We start from the raw sequence: 21,399 nt of genomic DNA on the forward strand, positions 1-21,399 counted from the left end.
AGTTTGATTCTACAAAGCAAGTCATTTAAATCACAAGTCTGAAATACTTCTTTCTAGCACTTTTAGGCCATATTGTTAGCATGATTAACATTTCAAAGCTCTGAGTCTTCCTTGACTGACTGCTCACTGCTACCTTCTTTCATTCCTGCATTGTGCTTGGACCACAAACACAAAACTTGCACAAATCTAGGAGAAAAATGGCCAGCCTCCCATTTGCTCCACCATTAAAGAAATGTCAGTTTCACACAGTTCCTCTCAGTGGTATGAGCTACAACACATTTATCAGGCCTTACATAACCTTACTCTCTTTAAGAGACAGCTACATTATTTCAACGTACATCACTACAGGGAAAGGATCAGGAGCTCAGTGCAGCCTGAACATTCAAGTAATTTAGCCACTAAACTGTCAAGGGCAATGAGGGTGGGAAGCTCATTGAGATGTGCTTGATTCAGAAATCCCCTCCCAAGTAAGTGCAAAGAACTTTAAGTACCAGAAAAGGCTACACATTTTCATATTCCTTAAAATGACAGCAACCAAAACTAGAAAGTAAATACATATGAACTAAAGTTAAGGGTAGCTTGTAATTATTTCACACATTGCCTTGCCAAAAAAAGAAAAAAGTTGGTCCCAGTTTCTCAGAATAAAGTCAAAATATGGATATGATTTATTTTTTTTTCTTTTTTTAAGGAAAAGCCTACATGGCTAAAGGTTAGCAAGGGTGCATTGCTTGTGGCATGTCATTGTAAGAATTTGAAGTACCAACTTTACCAGATAACCTAACTGGGAAGGCACTCTGCCAACTGGTACAGCTTCAAGGTTGAGCGTGCAAGATATTCCACGTTGTACACTTCAGGAGAAGTATCTGACTCTACATGTTCAATTTAAACAAGTATATAGTTTAACTAATACTTACATTGCATATATGGCTATTAAAAGCCTATATGCTAGAGGCTTGTGTCTTCTACACATCAGGCAGTAAATGTTTTTTTCCCAGCCCTTCAGATAATCCACAGATGTGTCTCAACAACATGTGATTTCTCTAGGCAGCATAATCATGTTATGGACACACTGCAGCTAAGAGGGAAGAATGTGACCAACCAATGTCTAACAGGACACTACCCAACTGCAAAACTCCACTCTGTAACATCACTGGACATTTCCTGACATATTTCTATTTAGCATCCTCACAGGTAGGGCTACTAGTCCCAAATAACCTTTACAACACAACCCTGAGAAGTCTGCAAAGAAGTTGTACACCCTGTTTCACCAGCTGCAAATCAACGTATTTCAAAGCTGTTGTTTTTCCATACCACAAAGTACATAAAACCCCTTAAACATACATTTTTACTATATTCTGGACCTTTAGTTTTTCATATATATGAAAACATACTAGAAGGGAAAGCTGACATTTTTACTGGCCATTAGACATCCTCGTGTAGACAAATTTACTGAAAAACTTGGTAACTTTTAGTATATTGAGTGCCAACTCAATGAACAAAACCAGAATGCTCTTCTTTAAACCAAAAAAAGTGACAGGCTGTCACTATTTTCCCCCTAATGATGTTACGTCTGTACACAGTCTTCAATGACAGTGATTTGTGTTGTGGGGAGGAAATGCACATGCATCCTTTTATGGAAAAATATTTTCTTTTAAAAAATGAGGCAGATGTGCAACACAGTTGTGGAAAATTTATAGTTTAAGCTATTTAAAGCTGCTATGCAGCTTCCTGTACCACATAAGTCCAGTAGTTCTAAGAAAATACAGATATGGTAGAAAAAGTAAGAAAATTTTCACCACAAAACCAATAGTTACCACCAACAGAGAAAGTTATACACAAAATATATCTCTCAATACAGTGTTTACACTTCATTTTAGTCTACAGATTCAGTGCCAGGAACAGGACTTGTTGAGACAGTCTTTTCAGAACGATTTGCTGCTTGTGATTCAACACTGGGCTGGATTCCTGGTTCCGTGTCAGTGGGACTTTCCAGCTCGTCGTGGGAATTGAGTGTGCAGGACTGCAACACCTGCACAGCTAGATCCACATCTGCTTCTCTGAGAGAAACCTGCTCCTTAAGGATCTCCACCTTCTCATTTAGCTCATTCCTTTCTGTCTGAAGGGCCCTGCATAGCTTCTCCAAACGCTCCAGTTTTATTTGAAAGCCTTTGTATTCTTTATCTCTTACTGTTTTCTGAGGGACAAAAAAAAAAACAAATAGAAGTTGCAGGATGCAACTGTTTTTTTTTTCTCATAAGTTAATGTAAAGAATCACCATTATTTAATCCTGGAAATGAGGTGTTAATTAATCCTGTAGGTCATGTCCTTGCTCAGAATACTTGACACTGCACTTCAGACAGTTTGTCTAAGACTGGCAACAGACAACTTTAGAAACTTAACAGTGAGAACCAAGTAACTCCATAATGCTAATTGTGAGGGTTGAGTATCAGCAGAAATGCTGATTATGAAGTCCCATAGAGCAGTGAATCACTACACAAATAATGGCAACTAGAGGGAGTAGAAGGGAATCGAAGTGGGAAATCAAGTGAGAAATTCAGCAACAAAACAGGTCGGAAGGTACTATATTCATGGCTCTTCAATTAGCTCTTCAAAAAAGTAAAGATAAACAGTGCTATAGCAGAACCTATAGGAAAATTAGGGATGTCCCAATACAGTTTGGCAAGATCATAAATATAATTGAGTTAGAAATTAGGAAATGTAGGAGGGCAACTCAGAACTATATGCTTACAGCTCATGTGAAAACTGTTTTTAGCTCTTCTGCTGGACTGCAATAAAGTAATAGCACCTCATGACCTCAAAAGAAGCAGCAATGCATGGAAGTAAATGTTTCCTTACCCAAAGGTTATTTCCTTCATGTGGGTCTTGTACATTTAAAATAGATCTCTGTTGCAGCACTAATTGAATTTTGCATAGCATATTTAAATACTGTCAGTTCATTCAACTTCTATGATTTCATACACACAGTCTGAATAATTGTGGACAAACTGAGCAAGGAAAGATAAAGTCTGAGGTTCTTCTGGTCATGAAAAGTCACTGCCTAAACCTAAACTCATTTTCCACGCTGGGGGAGAACAGTACCATCACACAACAGAAAATACAATGGAGACAGTCCAAGAAGAGGCTACCATCTCTTACCACCAGTCATCCATAATCCAAACACTGCACAGTTCTTTAGAGAGCAGACTCTAGTTTAGCTGTACAGCTGCTTGAAAGAAAAATAATTACCTCTTCAGCCATTTGCAGGAGAGCCTTGTTGTTGTTTTCCCATTTTGTACGCCAGACTATAGTTTCCTTTTCCAGTTTCTTGATCTTCTTTGTCATCTACAAAAGACAAAGGGAAGACTTATGTGGCTTGCTTTATAACAGAGATAGGTATACGTTGATAATTTGACTTGTAACATCACTTTCAAAATCCAGTTTGAACAGATTTTACAGAAAAATCTTTCTGCACAAAATCAACTCCATAAGTACCAAGCCTGCTGTCAGAGAAAACAAGACTGATTCATAAAAGAAATAGATTACCAACCTTCGAGAACTATTAAAATTCTATAAGAAAATTAGTTTTAAAATATAACCACAACAGAAGAGAATCAAACCTGTTACATGCCATTGATAAAACACTGACAACAGGATTTATGTATGTCAAATAAAAAAAGTACTTCTCTTCCACAATATGACAAATCCCTATTTCCTATCTCAAGATCCAAAAGAAGTGTTAACATAACACACGTTTTCAGAGGGTGAACACTATTGTAAGATACAAAATGCATCCTACTAACAGCATGCATTTTTAAATATATATTACATATATATATAAATAAAATGGTGCTCTAAGTAATCCTAAAAGTACCTTCTCCATTTCTTGCCTGAAGGTTGTAAAGAGTTCATTGCTTTTTGCCATGGTAGTCTGGAATTCCTCAAATTTATCCATGTAAAGAGAAAGCTGTTGGTAAAAGAGCAGGAAAGTTAATTTGAACAGCTGTACATGAATACAGAAATATCTGTTCAGGTACAAGAAAAAATGAAAAAATACAGAAGATGAACTACTTTTAATCTTTTCCATACTACCCCACAATTTTAATCTGAGGAGTGTGCAGAGCTTGACTGAAAACACACTATTCAAATTATAAATGAAAGGAGAGTGACCTGTTTTGATAGAACAGTAATATGTTCTAAAAAAAAAAAAAGGATGTAATTATTAATAAAAATGTTAGAAGTCACTGTATTTAGTCATCACTACCATTTTTGCCTCCCCACTGAAAAAAAAAAAGAGGACTTCAATACAGAGGAAACTGAGCACAAGAAAATGAGAAATTAAGCTTAGAAGATCCATTTTTCCACCTTAACCAGCCAAAACTAACAACCAGGGCTGGGACAAAGTAAGCATCAAACACAGAATTCAAAATATACATTCACAACATACAAAACTCAGCTAGTGAGCAAAAATTATGGGAAGTGAGTATCAACAAAGAATACATTCAACATTGAAAAGCCCTATTTTTAATGAACAAAGAGTATTAATATTCAGTTACAGAAAAGTTTCTTGCCCTGCACCACAAGGTTAGTCATCAGAACAGCAAAATGTATTTAGCATCATTTTCCATAAAAAGTCTTATAAATTATTTTTGGTTTTGCTTTATAATCAGTGTGTGATACAATGTTCTGGGAATACAGAAGAGTTTGGAACACCAATACAATTTACTAGGAACTTTTCACCCAATCTCAAAAAGTAATCAGTTCTTTCAGTGCTTACATCAAGGGTTGTAGGACAATTCAGAACACAGATACTGCATTTTACTCTAAAAAATATGAAATTTCATAAGAAAAGTTTTCATAAAAAAAAGTTAGCTGTCAGATTATGACTCTCTGCCATTACTGTGACTGAACTTCCACCTAAATTAAAAAAAAAACAAAACCTGCTGGCCACAGGAAAGCACAGATACACCCATTGTTACAATAAAAAAAGGTATTGGGATTTTCAACAGAAGGTAACTAATTTTAAGATAAAACAAAAAAGACTACATGTGGTATAAAATGTTTTTGGACAAACAGCAAAAAAAGTATTTGGAGGAATCTGGACATTAGTAAGTCCAATTTTAGTGAAGATGTGCATGTACACCTACTCTTAAGTATACACATACACTTCAAATGTGACTGGAAAGCTGGGAAAATAATTAGGCAGAGTTTAATTACGTAGAGTTAAGTATGAAAAAAGAGCACAAAATAGCTTTCAAGGAGACTTAATACAAAACTCAAAACTGAAGCAATAAGCAGCATACAGTGAAAGTAATAGCTGCTGCTTCTCAAATGTTACAATGTTAGCTTAACCTACCATTTCCCTTCGCCTTATGTGCTGAGCTCACATGTAGCCAATGACTGCAGGTGATCCAGAACAGCACAAAAACTGGAGACCATCTCTCCACTCAGAGAGGATTTGGCTGTAGCATTTACAGCAAGAAAATAATTTGAAGACAGTCTGTGTTTTTTGTGGACATTTCAATTTAGGTTAAAAAAAATCTCAGTAGCTACAACAATAAACAAAAGAATTCTTTCTCCTATTCATGTACAAAAGGATGGGATGAAATTTTAAAACCTACACATTTAAAATCACACCCAACTCTTTACAGAAAGAGGTGCAAAGGTCTCTCTGGTCCTGAACAGCTATAAAGAGGATAAAATACCTTTGAAAGAGAGAACAGTTTCAAAGCAGGCAAGGAATGGGAAAAAAGCATAAAGGACCAATATGCTTTCTAATATTATTGCTGTTAATTTAAAAGGATAGCAACTCTAGCAATTCAATGTTTAGCACCTTCCAATTAACAGAACTCTCCAGAGGTCTTAAATAGCAACTACTAAATGTCAAGTCTACTTATGTTTCATACAACACTACTGAGGAGTGTATGTATGAAACAAAAAATAAATTTAAGATTAAATTAAATTAATTAATTAAACGTTTCTTGTGACAAGTACTTGGTGTATCCAATGAATGATAACCTACAGTTTTTTCACAAGTTGCTTTACATGTCACTAGCCACATTTTCATTCAGGAAAAACTGTTATTGAAGAGCATTCTGTTTCAAAAAGTACCTGCTGCTTGAGCTGAGCTTCCTGTTGCTTCATCTGTTCACACTTGTGTCTGGACTCAGTAGCTTCTTTTAGAAGCTAGAAAACACAAAAAAAGAGAAAATACTACTAAGAATAGCATAAAAACTTAATCTATGATAAAAAGTGAACAAAAGTTAACATCACCAACAGGCCATTCAAACCACATTTTTCTCACATGACTTTTTTGAGATTATTACTACACTATACTTTGATATATACTATTTAAAGCATGTGCTGACATACAATTTTACTGAGACTTTTTTTAGTTGGTATGTGATTCAATTATGTTTCTATTTTGGTATCAATTTCGAACTACTAAAATTATACAATTAGATCATGAATGATCTATATGTAATTTGTAAATGTTTTATAACTCTTGTAATTTGTTTTCGACCTCAGTTTCTCCAGTCATTAATATTACCTTTATAGATTGGTTCAATCCAATTTGTGACCATTTTGTAGATACATCTTTGAATGTTCATCAGCTTAGGATTCCAAAATTTTTTGAATAACTTAAGTAACTTAACACTATGTTCTAGTCCAATACCAGATTATCATTTTGAGATTATCTAGGCAAGAAGTCTTGCTTTTCCTGTAAATTACAACTCCATTAAGAACTGATTTCTTGAAAAACTGCAAGTAAACTGCTGATTATCAACACACAAATAAAACAGACAGTTTTGGGGACAGGCAGTTCAGAAAAGCATATCATATGCTTTATCTTGTGAGCCTACAGTTTATTTTGTTACTTCCTATAGCATAACACCAGAAGTTACAACCACACAATAGCAAGAAAGTACCTTTGGTGTTTAACCTCAACACTTCTCCCAATCTAAAAAAAATTCCAAATGATATCCAGCACATTTTCTGAGTAAATGCAAACAGTAACACTATTTGCCTGTGTATATGGACACAAATACCGTACACATCATTCATGCAAAGCTTACATCTCAGTCTTGATGTTGAAAAATTATGCTAACTTTAAAAATACACTCCCCTTAGTTTGCTGTCTGTTGTATTTATTTTAAATCGTGACAAGCGTGCTTCAGCAGGTTGTTGTTTCTTTTAACATGCATAGAATTCACTTACAAACTCCCTTTCTCGCTGATGTTTTTCTTCTGCTTCTTTAATAAGTTGGGTAGTTTGTTGCAGTTTGGCATCCACAAGTTGCTGCTGCAGTTCTTTATGTTTGAACACTTTATCAATATGCTAAAGAAAAAAAATGTATTGGTTAAAGATAAACCATGCACAGGTCAGTTAAGGTAAGATTTTGTGTAGGGGGTGGGGAACACATTCTTGAGAAGTTTCATGCAAAAAGAAAAACAGTAAAAGACTTTTACACACTTATTTCTCTACTATAACTACACTTTTTTGTCTTTAATGGAAACCTAGGTTAGAAGCATATTTTATTAAATTTTTAGAATACTGTATGTCACTTTACACTAGGCATTTTCAGAAATCCTGTAACAAGTAGCCTGCATCCTTTCTCTTTAAGCTAGTGGATCTACCTCTAACCCATTAAGTACTTTGAATGTTACTCGTAAAACCTCGTCTTCATAAATTATAAAAAAACTCACAAATCATTTGGCTCATGATACTCCACAAATCAATTAACAAGCATGCAGTCTGACTTCCATACATAAAGTAACACAAGGCAACTTCCTACATTTTCTTTTCCCAAAATTATCTCATTGTATATATAAGTATTCCATGATCACAAAAGGTGGAGAACCATAGTATAGTGACCTTTCTCACTAATCCAGATAAAAAAACAGAAGTCATATTCCAAACCTCCTATGCCACCTAGCAATGCTGCTAGTTTTTTTCCTCCCACAAACTGTAGAACACCTCAAAACTTGGTTCTCTCTGACAAGACAGGCCAGCCCTGAGTTTCCACGCTACTTTTACTTAGACTGGCTAGCTCCCACACTATTAAAAGCTTGCTCAGCCCTAAAATAGTTATTTCCCTAATACCACTCCATATATATTCTGAAAGCATGATAGCTTACGATGCTTGAATACCAACAAGAGCTACAAAGCAGCTCAAACAAAAACAAAATCTTGATGAATTAAAATGAGAACGATTTATATCCTCATGTTATACAGTGAAATTATACTTTAGAAGAACTGCAAGTATTAATGCATATGCATGTTGGAAATAACCTTTGGAAGTAATTTAGTCCAAATGCCCACTGAAAGCAGGGTCAACTTCAAAGCAATCAGGTTGTTCACACCTTGCACAATTGTGTTCTGAATACTTCCAATGACAAGGATTCCACAAGTTGCCTCTGGACAACTTATTTATTTGACCACTTTCACTGTAAAAGATTTTTTTAATGCATCTTAAATATAGGGATGCAAAACCATGAAAACAAAAGGCCAAACAACTGCATAATTTTTCAAGGTAGCCAAAAACGAGGAACATTTTAGATCACATATGAGATAAAGAAGTACTAGTTTTTTTCTCCCTTTAAATAATTATCTGATCCTTACAGTCAAGGAACTAACAGACTCCCATCAGAAGCATAAATCAGGTACCTCTTCCCGCAACGCGTACTGCTCAATGAGCTTCTTCAGTTTTTCCCCAAGTTCAATATTTTCCTGACGGAGCTTGGCATTATTTATATCATGCTGTTCCAGTTGAGCCTGAATTTCATTCAGTGTAATCTGGAAGTGTGCAGTTGCTTCTTTTCGCCTCTCCTCTTCTTCACGCGCTTGCTGCATGTTTTCTTCCTTTTATTAGGCAGTATGAGAAAGTAATGGTGTTCAAGACAGACCAGGTACCTTTTTCCTATTTGTGTAGGGTTTAAAGTTCTAAAATGCTAGAGTTAATGTAAGTCACAACTGTAACATCGTACTGATCTAACCTACATAAAGTACATGGAACAAAGAATCTAAAAGTTCCAAAACTTTTAGAGAATTTTGTTATTACCAATTCCACTGGTGTTTTAAGATACTACGTGATTACCTATGTAAGGGAGAATTACCCAGATGTTAAAACCAGAATTGATACTATAACATACTTTCCTACACTAATTACAGATAAGAATCTCATGGCTCTTCCATCTCGCTCCCAGCAACTGCATTCTAACACAAATAAGCCTTTTTTGATACACTGCCATTTCATGCTGCTGTTATTTCACTTGTGCTATTTTTTTTTCCCAGCAGTCATCATTACTGTTCCCAGAAATAAATATGGCAAGACCACACACAGCAAGTAACACGATCTATGAACCAGTCTGAGGAAAAAGTTATAGCTCACTTAAGTATCCCCATGTTCTTTACCTTAAAAATCAGGTACACTTACACCATACGTTGCTATCTAAAGATTTCAGTAACACAGACATGGGACACAATAATAAACGAAGCCCTGATTTTACGCAATAATCAATAACCAGGAATTCAAACCACCTCCCCCAGCACTGTGATTTATGTCAATAAACTAACCTTTAAAGTCTTGTTATGACGCTGAAGCTCCCGACAGAGAGATTCCAGTTTGCTGCGTGCCAAAATGGCCTTGCTGTGCTCACTCTGCAAGTGGACTTTCTCCTTCACAACTTGTGCTTGCTTTTTCTGCAGTATCTTCATCTGCTTTTGAACATTCCGGCTCTCCTCCAACTAACATTAGACAGTATATTTATGAAATAAATATAGCCCAAACTATCTTTATGCATCTACACAAGCAGGCCAAACAAGTATTTAAACATTTCAGACGAAAACAAAGGAAAACAAAGGAATCAAACAATTTCATTATTTGACCCCCTACACTGATCTTTAAAGAAACTCCCATCATCTTCCATACAGTTCTAAGTATGTAAGCATAGCAGAAGAAAATATACACATTCCAACATGACAAATATTTGTCACTGAGGACAGGGACCGCAGACCTGTTGACCATGGGCTTTCAGCTTGAATTCAGCTACAGGGGTAGGGCTAGGCCTGAGGAAGGAGGATGGGGCAGACAAAAGCCAACTGAGACTGGCATTTCAGCAAGTCACAATTGTTTCCACTCTTATTTATGTTACACAAAATCATTTATCCAGCCGCTCTCTTTACTGTCAAAAAGAAAACCCCACAAAACTGTGCAGATTTCTTATCGGCAGGAGCTCCTACTGAAGGGTGCAGTAGGCTACACGAGTTCATAAAATGGTAAGTTACTTCAGAAAGGAACAGATACAACCAGCAGCCCTGACACAGATCATGTCAAACATTATTAAGGCTGCACAGCCCAGGCTTAACGGTGACTTAAGAAATCTGCAGTCTCAACCATTTGAAATAAAATACTGAATCCATTTCCATTAGACAATTTAGATGGTAGCCAATAGTGCTAAACTTTGTATCAGTGCAGACTTCAAAATCTATTGTATGAACATCCGGTGAATTGAGGACTTTCTTGCAATAATACCTAGTTGCAAATGTGTTCCACTGCATTTGATTTTTGGGCTCCCCAAGAAACCACATTAGAGTCTGATCTATTGTACAGGTGGTTACAATGTTAAGTGTAGTACTGCTCCTTATTAGACAGTGCCTCAGCCTTGGGACACCACAGGAAAAGAAGGCTGGCAACCAGGAACACAATGATGGTTTTCTGAAAGAGCTCAAAATAACGCTAAAGCACAGAAGAAAGAATAAAGTTAAGGACCTCCTCGACAACAGCAAATCAGATTTGTATCTCATCTGGTTTGGAGTAAAGGAACCTTAAGGAAACATTCTGATATCCAAACATGAAAAGCCCTTGTCTTGGGTGGCCAGAAAAAACACTTCAAGTGGCTGTGCTGTCTGCATACCTATGAAACGTCAGGCCTGTAAAAGTATGCCAGTGGGAGACATAGCACCAAAGATGCAAACCTTCCTGCATCACAAATTGATCTCCTGATAGATTCCAAACTAGGAAAAAAAATTGTGGAAGATCTTTTGCCAGGAGAGTGGCATTCCTACCTTTATTGTACAGTCCTTTTCATGAGACACCACTGAAAAACCTGACAGTGAGCTTTAAAGATGATGAATCTTTAAAAAAAGAAAACAAGCATTGTAGGTGCACTGTCATAAACAGTTCAAACCTCTGCTGGCATTAAATTTGACACCTATGCCAGTGGTTCACCACCATAACCACGGAGAAAAGAATGCATCCTACGAGGAGCATAACCAGATCAAACTGAACCTAAGGGGAACAGAGTACCTCCAACTACTAAAACTAAGCTACTCTTATTCCTGCATGAACTCCCACCCAACTTCCCAGCAGTTCTGAGCATCACAGGGAGAGCAACTGGTTTTCTAGGATTATAATTCTAACAACAGACCAGCAGACTATGGATCCTCTACTGGAAGGGGAAAAAAATCAAAATGTGAACAGGTCTCTCCTGATCGCCGAATTTCTGGAAGGAAATTACTATTTATTTAGTGTGGCAGTTCCTTAACTGGTTTGAAGTCTTTCTGTCAACAACATAAATCAAAAAAGTGAAGATGGAGCAGACTGCTTTCTTTCTGCAGAATTAAGGAACTCACCCTAACCTAGCTCCTCATGTAGGCCACCATCTTCATCACTGACTTGACATGGGAGCTGCCTGAAAAGGCACCACATGCACAAGCAATTGTTCACAAGATCTAACTCATTTACTGCATTTTCTCTCACAGTATCATTTTTATGTGAGCTTCCCATCACTGAGTTGCAGTATGGAATTATTGTTTCTCATTTATATGAAAGAGGTTTCTTAGAAAAGCTGTTCGTTTCAAAGGAAATTCACTCATGTGAACAAGAGCATGCATGTGCGAGCAAGAAAACAAAGCAAAAAATATCAACAGACCTCCAAGGAGGACTCCAGAGCTGCAAAAAAAAAAACCTAAGCTAAATAGTTATTACTGGCTGTGTGACTAGAGAGACTAGGTACTAGCTCTTTCTCTAAGCTCTAGAAACATCACTAATCTCAAAAGAAAAATTAATTTCAAAAGATTTAGGCCATCCTGCACAGCCATTATACCATTTTTTTTTTAGAAACATTCCCAAATGTGACATACCTGACAACAAGAGAAGGCAATCCTTGGCTTTTTCAAGCTATTCAGTTATCTATTTACTTTTGCTTTCATTTTATATCTAAATATGGTGGGAAAACACACAGTATTTCCATTCTTGTCTGCCCCTGTCTCAAGATGAACAAATGAAGCATTTTCATTTACAGACACATACTGAAACTTATGAGCCGATTTTGCCACCAATTAATTTAGAGAATATATTGTTTTTTCTGCTACATTGTGGTGGGAATGCACTCCATGATCTGCTCATGTTTTGCCTTTTTGGTCTGTTGCTGAAGAAATACATACTTTTCTAATGCATTCCTTTGTATGACTGCAAATCACAAAGGAAGATTAAAACTACATCTTTCCAACTCCATCCCCAATCACTGAAGAGTTAAGTGATTAACTGTTGTTTGTGTTTTTTTTTGACAAAAATCAACACAGTATGTTCTTTCCCATTACCCTAAAGCACAGAAGTTATAAAATGCTAGCACAGAAGGACTGTCAACAGACAGGAGCTAGGAAAACATTTACTTTCAAAAGAAACTTAGCTTTTCTGTTAATCCTAATGTTGTGCTTCAGTACTAGGTTAACAAAAAGGTATCATAATCCAATTTTTCTTTAGATTTAGGCAGTCATGTAGACATGAAAAGACTACACACAAGTTTGGCTGAAGCAATATTTGTAATAAGTCTGTGTGTTCATTTTAATTTTCCTACCAACACTGTGAAACATTCAGAAATGTTAACTGTCCCGTATAAAAAGTTCTTGCATTCCACTGTTAGTATTAACACATGAATAACTCTTGCTATCTTTACAAATTACTTACCAGATCAGCATACTTTTTGCACAAAGCTGCCAACTTTTCCTCTGGTGTAGAAAGCGTGTTCAAGGCTTGCATTAATAATAGCACTTCTTTTCCTATGAAAAGAAAGGAAGACAACCATACTGAGAAAAAAATATCAGAAAAGCCACCCTGCCTTTAGAAAGCGAACATAAATCACTAATTTCTCATGCTTCTAAGTTGTTCTCTGGTTTGATAGCTGCATAATATCTAACAAGTGACAAATGGGAAGGGAAGTCATCACAATAGGAACCATTTGTTTTGGCTATATGCCATTACACATCTTGGATAGCAGAAGTTACTTTAACCTTAAAACCACAGTAACATTTTTATGATTTATAATAGGAAAGAAAAACTTGAAACAAAGATATTCAAAAAGTTAACAAAAAGATAAAAAGATTTTTAAAGATAACAAAAGATATTCACACAAGTGCTTTAAAACATACCTTTTAGAATTTAAATATCAGTACTGAACACCACAATCACAAATTTAACAATGAACCCAACAATCAAAGTTAAAAAAGCTTATTAGTACTGACCTGTTTTTTTTTTTAAAGCTGCTATAAGAATAGCATTACCAGCAGAAGGATTCTATGATATGTATTAAGAACTGAGTTTCCCTCAGCAAAAAGTACATATTTTGTCATCTTTAACAGAATATTCTGAGAAGTTTTGGCTACAAAATAAATGTGAGACGTAAGAGAAAATGCATAGCTATTTTATGAAAATATTAAAGCCTGTCTTTGAAATTAAAGCCATTTAAATTTTGAGAGTCAGAATGCCAAGAAGAACACACCTAATGTTTTCTCTTTGTGTTTTTCACTCTCTGGATCTTGTTGGCCGTCAGGTGGATCAGTCCGGGCTTCTTCTCTCCCAGGAGTCTCCTCACGAGACTCCTGAGAGCAGCACGAGGACCCCAGGAGCTTTCTGTTCTTTGTGATGTACTCAGCTTCTTCCAGTGTGCCCGCATTTTCCAGGCCATCACAGTTGGACTCCATATGCTGCAATGCTGCATCAGACGATTCATTGCATTTGCTGTTTACCAGCTGATCCTGGTTATTCATTCCCATCTCCTGAGATCCAGCTTCTTCCATTGCACCAATAACCAACTTCAGGAGGGAAAGGAAAAAGCAGACGTGAAACAACATAATTGAAAATGAAAAACTTCCATCCTTCTTTAGTTTGGAAAAAAAGTACAATTCCACTTTTATGCATGCTGATCAAGATGATGCTCACTGTTGTCAGGACAGGTATATAAATAAATGCAAAGTGCGTAAGCCTAAAAAGCGATGAAGAAAGCAACACACAAGAGCCCAAAATATTAATTTCTATTACATAACAATTTCAATACCTTGTCACTGCAAAAATATTTACACATTAGAAATTAAAATTTCACATGGAAATCTGCTCTTTAGGCTCTGAAACTGATTTGATTTCATCTCAGTTCTTAAATCACCCAATTTTAGACGAAAATGTTCCTCCGTCGTAGTTTTAAAATCATTCTCTCTCAAAATCAACACTAAATATAGGAAATGCTATGTACTGTAAAATGAAAAATAGGATCTACAATTTTAAACAAGTACACGTTGTGATTAAGGACAGCTTTATTACATACTAGTTTCAGAGAACTGAAAAACTTTGGTTATAAGATAATTTAGGAGGCAAACCAGAAGAAAAAGTGAAAAACATATCATGCTAGGAAATCTAAAGAAACCCATAGAAATACACTGTTTCAATATCATACAAGGATAAGAGCTCAAACTACTTCAACCAGAATGCCAAACATGATTGTCAATTTACATTTGGAGCAACTGTTTCACAAGAGTGGTAAACAAGACCAGGAAGACACCTATTCTCAAAATATTACAATTAAACTTCATTAAACCATCCCAGAAAAGCATGAATATTAGCTGGCTTCAGATCTGGAGGTCTACTACCTATGTTTTGTAGTATTTTTTTTTTAAACACAATACATTACTTCTGCCCAATTAAACAGAATTGTCTTGGGAGATTTCTTAAATACAGAAACACTTATTTAACCAAAAAGCTAAACATCACCTGTTGTTTTAATATTACAGTGATACATCCATATTTGGGAGCAGAATACATGCTGGTATCTCCATAAAACTTATAAAGTAACACCAGAATCCTTCCTCAATCATAAGAACAGCATTCTTAATCTCTAGAATCATTTCAGAGTTTTATTTATTTTTTAAAAATACATGAGTCAGGACTCAGGATAATACTTTGAGGCAACCAGGTATTTTTTGCTGTCTGTTTGCAATCCTACTTTACAAAGTGCATACATCGATGAACTATGATAAGCAGAGTTCAAGTCACTTTACTGCCAAAGTGATCATTCTCATTGATTTATTCAGTGAAGTGAAAGTAAATTTCCTTAAAAAGTTACAGCCCAAGTAGTTATATAAACAGGGCTTGTTTGTATGCTGAGTGATGCTGTTTATACATAAAGCAATTCAGATATTTCACTATTAAAAATGTGCTAATTTGTAAAAGCAGGAGTTTATATTGGGCTGTATATTCTGCACAGATGGACCATTTTCCTCTTGAAAAGAAATTAGCGAACATCAAAGGAACACAGCCAACAATAACAATATTTTGAGCAATAGTTCAACTCCCTAGTAGAGCTGTTTAAAATCATTACACAAACATGCATTAATATTGTTAAAAATATTCGCAAGAGCTTAGTTACTCTCCATGCTCAAAGCAATTCCCCAGCTTTAGAGCTTAGCTCAAGGCAGATTCGTTCTCCTGAAGGTGGAATTAACGCAACACCTTTCAGGAAGGACAGTGAGCTTTGTAATGCAAATAATCTACGAAGACATTAAGGAACAAGTTTTCGCTTATCAAAGAAGTTTTTTACTTCACACTGCTCTTTGTAAGTGTTGAAATGATGCATCCCCTTCACGGACAAACAAACCCACTGCAGTTTTTATCTTTCTGCAATCATGCCAGACTATGTACTTGATGAACGGCTCTGAAGGTAACGCAGTAAGAGAACTGTTGCAACAAATAATCAGTCCCAACACATAACAGTTTTCTCTACAAGCTGTAAAATTCGTAATTTTTCCTTAGATTTCCTTAAGCTGTGAGGTTTCCATTGGAAAGGCTCACTGCTCCAAGTTTAGCAACCAAGAGCTTCTTCCTAAAACAGGACAAGAGATAAAACTATATTACTCGTTTCAACTTTTTGTACATACCAATGGTTGAAATCATGGCATGGATCTTCTCTACAAAACACAATTCTTGCAGAAGCTGAATACTGAGAGATGCAGGGCTCACATTAGATCGAAGAGACCAGAAAGATCAGAGGCAACTGAGCACAAGATGACCCCCAGGTAGAGCTGCAGAACCAACACACCAACACTTGCAGTTTTTTCTGTTACATAGGACAGAAGCTTCTGATTCAGGTTCTTGTGCCTGAGAAGCCTGGTGAAAGGTAGGGGAAGCCTGCCCTAAGCTCCAAGCTTCTGGTTTGGGACTTTCTGAAATCCCTAAGCAGACTCAAGGTTTTCTCTCTGCAAATCAAGGACAAAATTGCTGGGAAGTGCAGCTGAGGAGGCCTGACCAGGTGTCGTTGCAGGCTGAACAGGAGCAGTGCTCCTGCTGTTGTTTCTCATCCCCCTGCCCCACATGACCTCTCCCTTGTGCTGGCACCAACGTTCACACAACTTGTCCTAACAAATTTTGTAGCCAGAGCAGCACCTCAGCCCAGTTCACTGCACAGCAATAGGCAATTCTGCCAACCCAACAGCAGAGCTAGCACGATGGTTGGAGAGATGCCAAGACACGAGAGAGACTAAAAAAAGGCAGTTTGATCACAGCCAGAGCGCAAGGAACCAAGCCAAAAATACCTTATCCTAACCACAGGTGCGTAGGTAACACAGACCACTGCAGATCTGGAGCACTGTCAGCAAGAAGACGCGCACAAGAAGCATCGCTTCAAATTTAGGCAACCCCAAGATTTTCAGCAGCTATTTTCATCTGCAGAAAGTCTGCCCTTTCTGGGGAAAAACGGGCAACTGGCAGGGGCACAGATGGGATCAGTGACTTAGAAATGCCCACCCCTACCGGCAAACTGTCAGCGTATCTTAAATACCTGTTATTTCAGAGCCAGCAATTAAGATGTGCATTCCTGAGCACCTGGAACTTTCCCCGAGTGAACACCACCACCTTGGTAATTTGGCAGCGCTTTTTGTGAGTCTGATTCCTTACTGACAATACTCATTTCTCAACCCCATTATTTCTCAATTCCTCGGTCAAAAAACCCACATGGATTTTCAGATCAGACTCATCCTCCAAAGTTGGGCAGAGAATGGAGAAGTCACCCATCAGCTTACTGAATTGATGACCAAGGTTTGTGTACATGTACCTTGCACATTTCAAATATATTTGAAAGTAGCAGCAATAGGGGAGAAAAAAAGGAGAGAACTTTTATAGAACTTCTCATCCTTCTTTTGGTTTCACAGCTTTCCAATGAATACGGAGCAAATCTAAGCTTACTGGCATGCAAGCCTGTTCCCTCCAAAACTAAAGCACAATGTGGCAGCATACAGTTTTTGCTATATGATCCAATTTTCCTGTCTTAAATATGAGAAATTGGTGACCACAGGCTAGAATACTGTAGTTAGAGAAAAGGTTCTACCAGCAGCTAAAACAACCTGATTACATACGCAAATAACAAAAAATAGTTCAATTCCCTCAAGTTGTCACCCATACATCCTGGCAGGACTGACAGGCAGTGGGACAACATATTAAAACTCAAATGTGTTTAACCTAGATTGGAGAGCCTTTATTTTAAGCACCGACAAGTCTGTTATTGCCTGACAGGGGCCACAAACAATAATAGCTAGATGACCTCCTGATAATGATTAACAAAGAATTTTCTGCATTAGTGTTCTGAGCTGTCACTTCAGATATTAAAAGCATATTCTTAAAGCACTAGATAATTTCAGATTTGATTTATCAATCTTCAAGTTGAAGCATAACAATAATAAATGCCACAATGAAAATGTTACACTGCACTACACCAGTACCACTGAAATAGCCCCCCTACTGAGACAGACAGAACAACCCAAAATATTACCTTTTATTTTCCCCCCTCAAACACGTGCTAGTCAAACAAGTGAACTTCTCATTTAACATTCCAGCCAGAACAGAGCACTTCCAACAGCACATTGTATAACAGTGCTGATTCAGTACTGACTGAATAAAAACACAATAAAATCACTCCACCAAAGACTATCTACTGAAATCACTGCTACCTTTTTCAGCTGCTGCCACGATCTCTCAGCTTCCAGACAGATCTAGCAATGTGTGGCTTAAAATTTGTCAGACCACAATTAGATAACATACCTAGAAAGACTTTCACTAAGGGACATAACACTATCATCTAGGTTGGAAGAGACCTCCAAGGTCACCGACTCCAACCTCTGCCCTAACACTAACAAGCCCTCCACCAAACCGCATCACTGAGCTCTACATCTAAACGTCTTTTAAAGACCTCCAGGGATGGTGACTCAACCCAGAACATTTTGCACCATGTGGTACTTTGTAGCACAAGATCACAAGAGTTACTTACCAAAACTTAGAATTCAACCATTAAGAAGTAAGATGCCTGCTACATACCTAGCAGCGAATCCAGCTGTTACAAGACACCGACATTTCTGCATAAGCACGTCACCTTTAATCTGTTTCAGAGTTACAGACCAAATGGTTTGAGGATGCCTGTAGGAAAATTACTGGTAACATCACTCCTGCTCACCCTGAAGTTTTAGGTCAGTAGTCTGCTCTGTTCTCTCAACTCGTACCTTGATCAAAAAGGTGCACCTCAGAAAAACTCTACCATACTTCATGCCTAAGAGATGAGAGCACAAAGACAGGCACCCTATTTATGAAACTGCCCATGATCACAGGAGCTTAATCCAATGTTCTTCTACGTCAAACAGTACTGCCTCAGCAACATGCACTATACAGGAACACCTCTGCAGTCTATCCTACATACCATGGCGAGCCAGTCACATTTTTTTTTGTTTACTACCCAAAAAAGTCTCTAACAAAAAGTTCTATCTAAAACTACACTGTGCACAGCGTTGGTATGATGTGTACTGAAGTGCCTAGACTTTACACTTTCCACACAAGCAGTACACTCACTGTGCACATGCACATTCTCAATCTTCTCTCCACCTGAAAATGAGGTACCTCTCTGTGCCTCTTAATAAAAGATAATTAGTAGCTACTCCAACTTGCAATTTCTCCTAAATTACCCTTAAAAATATTAATCAAAAGCATTTCCTACACCCCCCATAGTAGTGGTTGATTTATGCCGTAAAGCTGCTTGTTTAGCCTTCGCCTTCAGAACTGTTTATACATCAAAAAAATATCCTAGAAGCTTTAGAAAGAACAAACACATCACATGTCATCTTTATCTTAGTTTGTTTATGGACTGGAACAAATTTTAGGCTTCCTGCATCCCACCAATTTACTTTTGTCTGCTAACAGAGGAACACTTGGTTCTAAAGAAGCTGTACATAATGTATTTTCCCTTTGTGTAGATACTCAAAATTATTTTTAATATAACTCTATTATGATTAAAAAACAGCTTAAAGTCATTGTGGGTTCCAATTTTATCCACCTCCTTCATAAAAATTAGAATTTTGGGATGCCATAAAATTTGAGTTTCCATTTTATGGCAGGTGTACCTTCGTCCACTGGTGTAACAACAGCAATTCAGGTGCTTGTGACCACATGACTGGTTTATTAAGCTTATTTCTTCATGCCATACTTCCACATAGTGTGCTCACCGACCTAACCGACTGTGCAGCCTAATTACACCTCTCTGAAAACCCAAGGCCTTTTGAGGTGGCTTCCCTAAAGATCTGAGATCCTAGCTGTTTGAAACAACCTTCTGGTCCCACAAGTATTCCACCCCGTTCTGCCATCGCATTTAAAGTGATGTTCTGTGTGCTCCTTTATCTGCTTTCAAAAGACCGGACTGAGGCGTTGCTCAGCGTTAGTCCCAAGGCATTGCAAGGCTAGGTGTCCCAACACAGCTGAAGGAAGATTGAGAAACAACTCACTTGAAAGCCCATACTGCATGCTTAGAAAAATTAGAAGCATTGTGTTATTAATACTGTTGGCTTCATACTCGAGTCTTCAACAGTGGTTCAGACCTTCGTATTTTCATACGGCTACTACCTTGGCCTTTTTTTTTTTTTAGTTTGTGTAGAATTTCTGTACTTGCACTTTCTCATGGCCTTGCAACACAGAAGACTCCTGCTTTTAAAGAGTGTGGTTTTTTTTTTTTTGATTTACCTCAAATGACCTCAAGGAAAGAAGATGCTGGGTTTGTATCTTCCCCTCCAGCGCTCCGAAAGCGCTGTTTTTACCAGCGAACACCCCAAAACGCTTCCTGCCGTTCTGCCAAAAACCTCCCGGAAAGAGCCCCGGGCTTAGACGGAAACTTGCAGCGCACCGCGGGGCCGCAGCAGCGCTGCTAGGGGCGAGCGGCCGGGACGGGACAGGTGCTGGCCAGGAGCGCGCGGCGCGGCTCCACTTCCCGCAGCGAGGTTTCACTTCCTCCCCCCTCCACCCCCAGAAGCAGCTCCCGGGCCGGCCCCGCAGCCCTTTCAGCAGGAGCCCCGAACCCCGGCGTAGAGAAAGAAAAAAAAAACACGTTAAAACCCGTTAAACGCCGCGCGGGGGGGTAGCGCTGCCTCCCCGGCCTGAGCCCGGCTCCCTCACAGCTCCCTCCCTCCCCCTCCCCGCCACGTGCCCCCAACGGCCGCCTCGCGCCCCCAACGGCCCCCAACGGCCGCCGCGTGCCCGGGGCAGGCCCCGCCTCCCCCCTCACCACCGCCGGCCGCGGTTGGGCTCCGCGCTGCCCTCACCTCAGCGCTGCCGCCCGCCGCCGCCGCCTCCTCCTCTGCCTCGTCGCCGCCCCGGCCCTGGCTGTGGCGCCGGCTCCGTGCTGCTGCCGCCGCTGCTGCTGCTGCCCCCCCTCCGCCGCCGCCGCTGCCGCCTCCCCGCGCCGCCTCGGCTCCGCGCGTCGCCATGATGTGACGGCAGCATCCAAACAAGCGGCCCGGCCGCCGCGCACCGGAAGCTGCCCCCCCGCCTCCCCGCCCTTTTACTGCCCTCGGCGGCCAATCAGCGCGCCGCGCCGCGCCTCACGTGGGAGGGGGAGGAGGAGGGGACTACGCTTCCCGGCGTGCCCCGCGCGGCTCCGCCGTGCTCGGGGGTGCCGGGGTGCCGCGGGGGGTGCCGGGAGGTGTAGTCGCGGCGGTGGTGGTGGTGGTTGTGCCGCGGGGCCTGCTCGCACAGCGCGGCGCGGCGAGGAGGAGGGGGGGGTGGCGAGCAAGGGGGGGGCGAGGTCGCCCGGGGCCTTGTGGGGTCCG

The 21,399-nt window shown here is 39.0% G+C and overlaps 1 protein-coding gene across 1 annotated transcript; it reads right to left on the reverse strand.

Moving 5' to 3' along the window:
- Positions 1-21,110, reverse strand: TXLNG (taxilin gamma). The gene is made up of 10 exons (XM_027448018.3): positions 20,893-21,110; positions 13,779-14,091; positions 12,968-13,059; positions 9,574-9,744; positions 8,665-8,859; positions 7,216-7,335; positions 6,109-6,183; positions 3,872-3,964; positions 3,247-3,342; positions 1-2,194 (listed from the first exon to the last, which is right to left on the reverse strand). The coding sequence occupies exons 1-10, from the start codon at positions 21,055-21,057 to the stop codon at positions 1,874-1,876; spliced, it is 1,641 nt and encodes a 546-aa protein (XP_027303819.3). The 5' UTR covers positions 21,058-21,110; the 3' UTR covers positions 1-1,873.
- Positions 21,111-21,399: the final 289 nt, after the last annotated feature.

Source organism: Anas platyrhynchos, chromosome 1 (genome assembly GCF_047663525.1).
Source record: "Anas platyrhynchos isolate ZD024472 breed Pekin duck chromosome 1, IASCAAS_PekinDuck_T2T, whole genome shotgun sequence".
Classification (NCBI taxonomy): Eukaryota; Metazoa; Chordata; class Aves; order Anseriformes; family Anatidae; genus Anas; species Anas platyrhynchos.

What these genes read in the sequence shown, in the direction of transcription:
- TXLNG (XM_027448018.3), bottom strand. Translation starts at nt 21,057, where the DNA reads ATGGCGACGCGCGGAGCCGAGGCGGCGCGGGGAGGCGGCAGCGGCGGC. An exon ending in GCAAAAAGTATGCTGATCTG is followed by an intron (nt 9,745 to 12,967) that starts GTAAGTAATTTG and finishes GTCTAATGTTAG; the next exon opens with TTGGAGGAGAGCCGGAATGT. An exon ending in ATCAGCGAGAAAGGGAGTTT is followed by an intron (nt 6,184 to 7,215) that starts GTAAGTGAATTC and finishes TGTGTTTTCTAG; the next exon opens with CTTCTAAAAGAAGCTACTGA.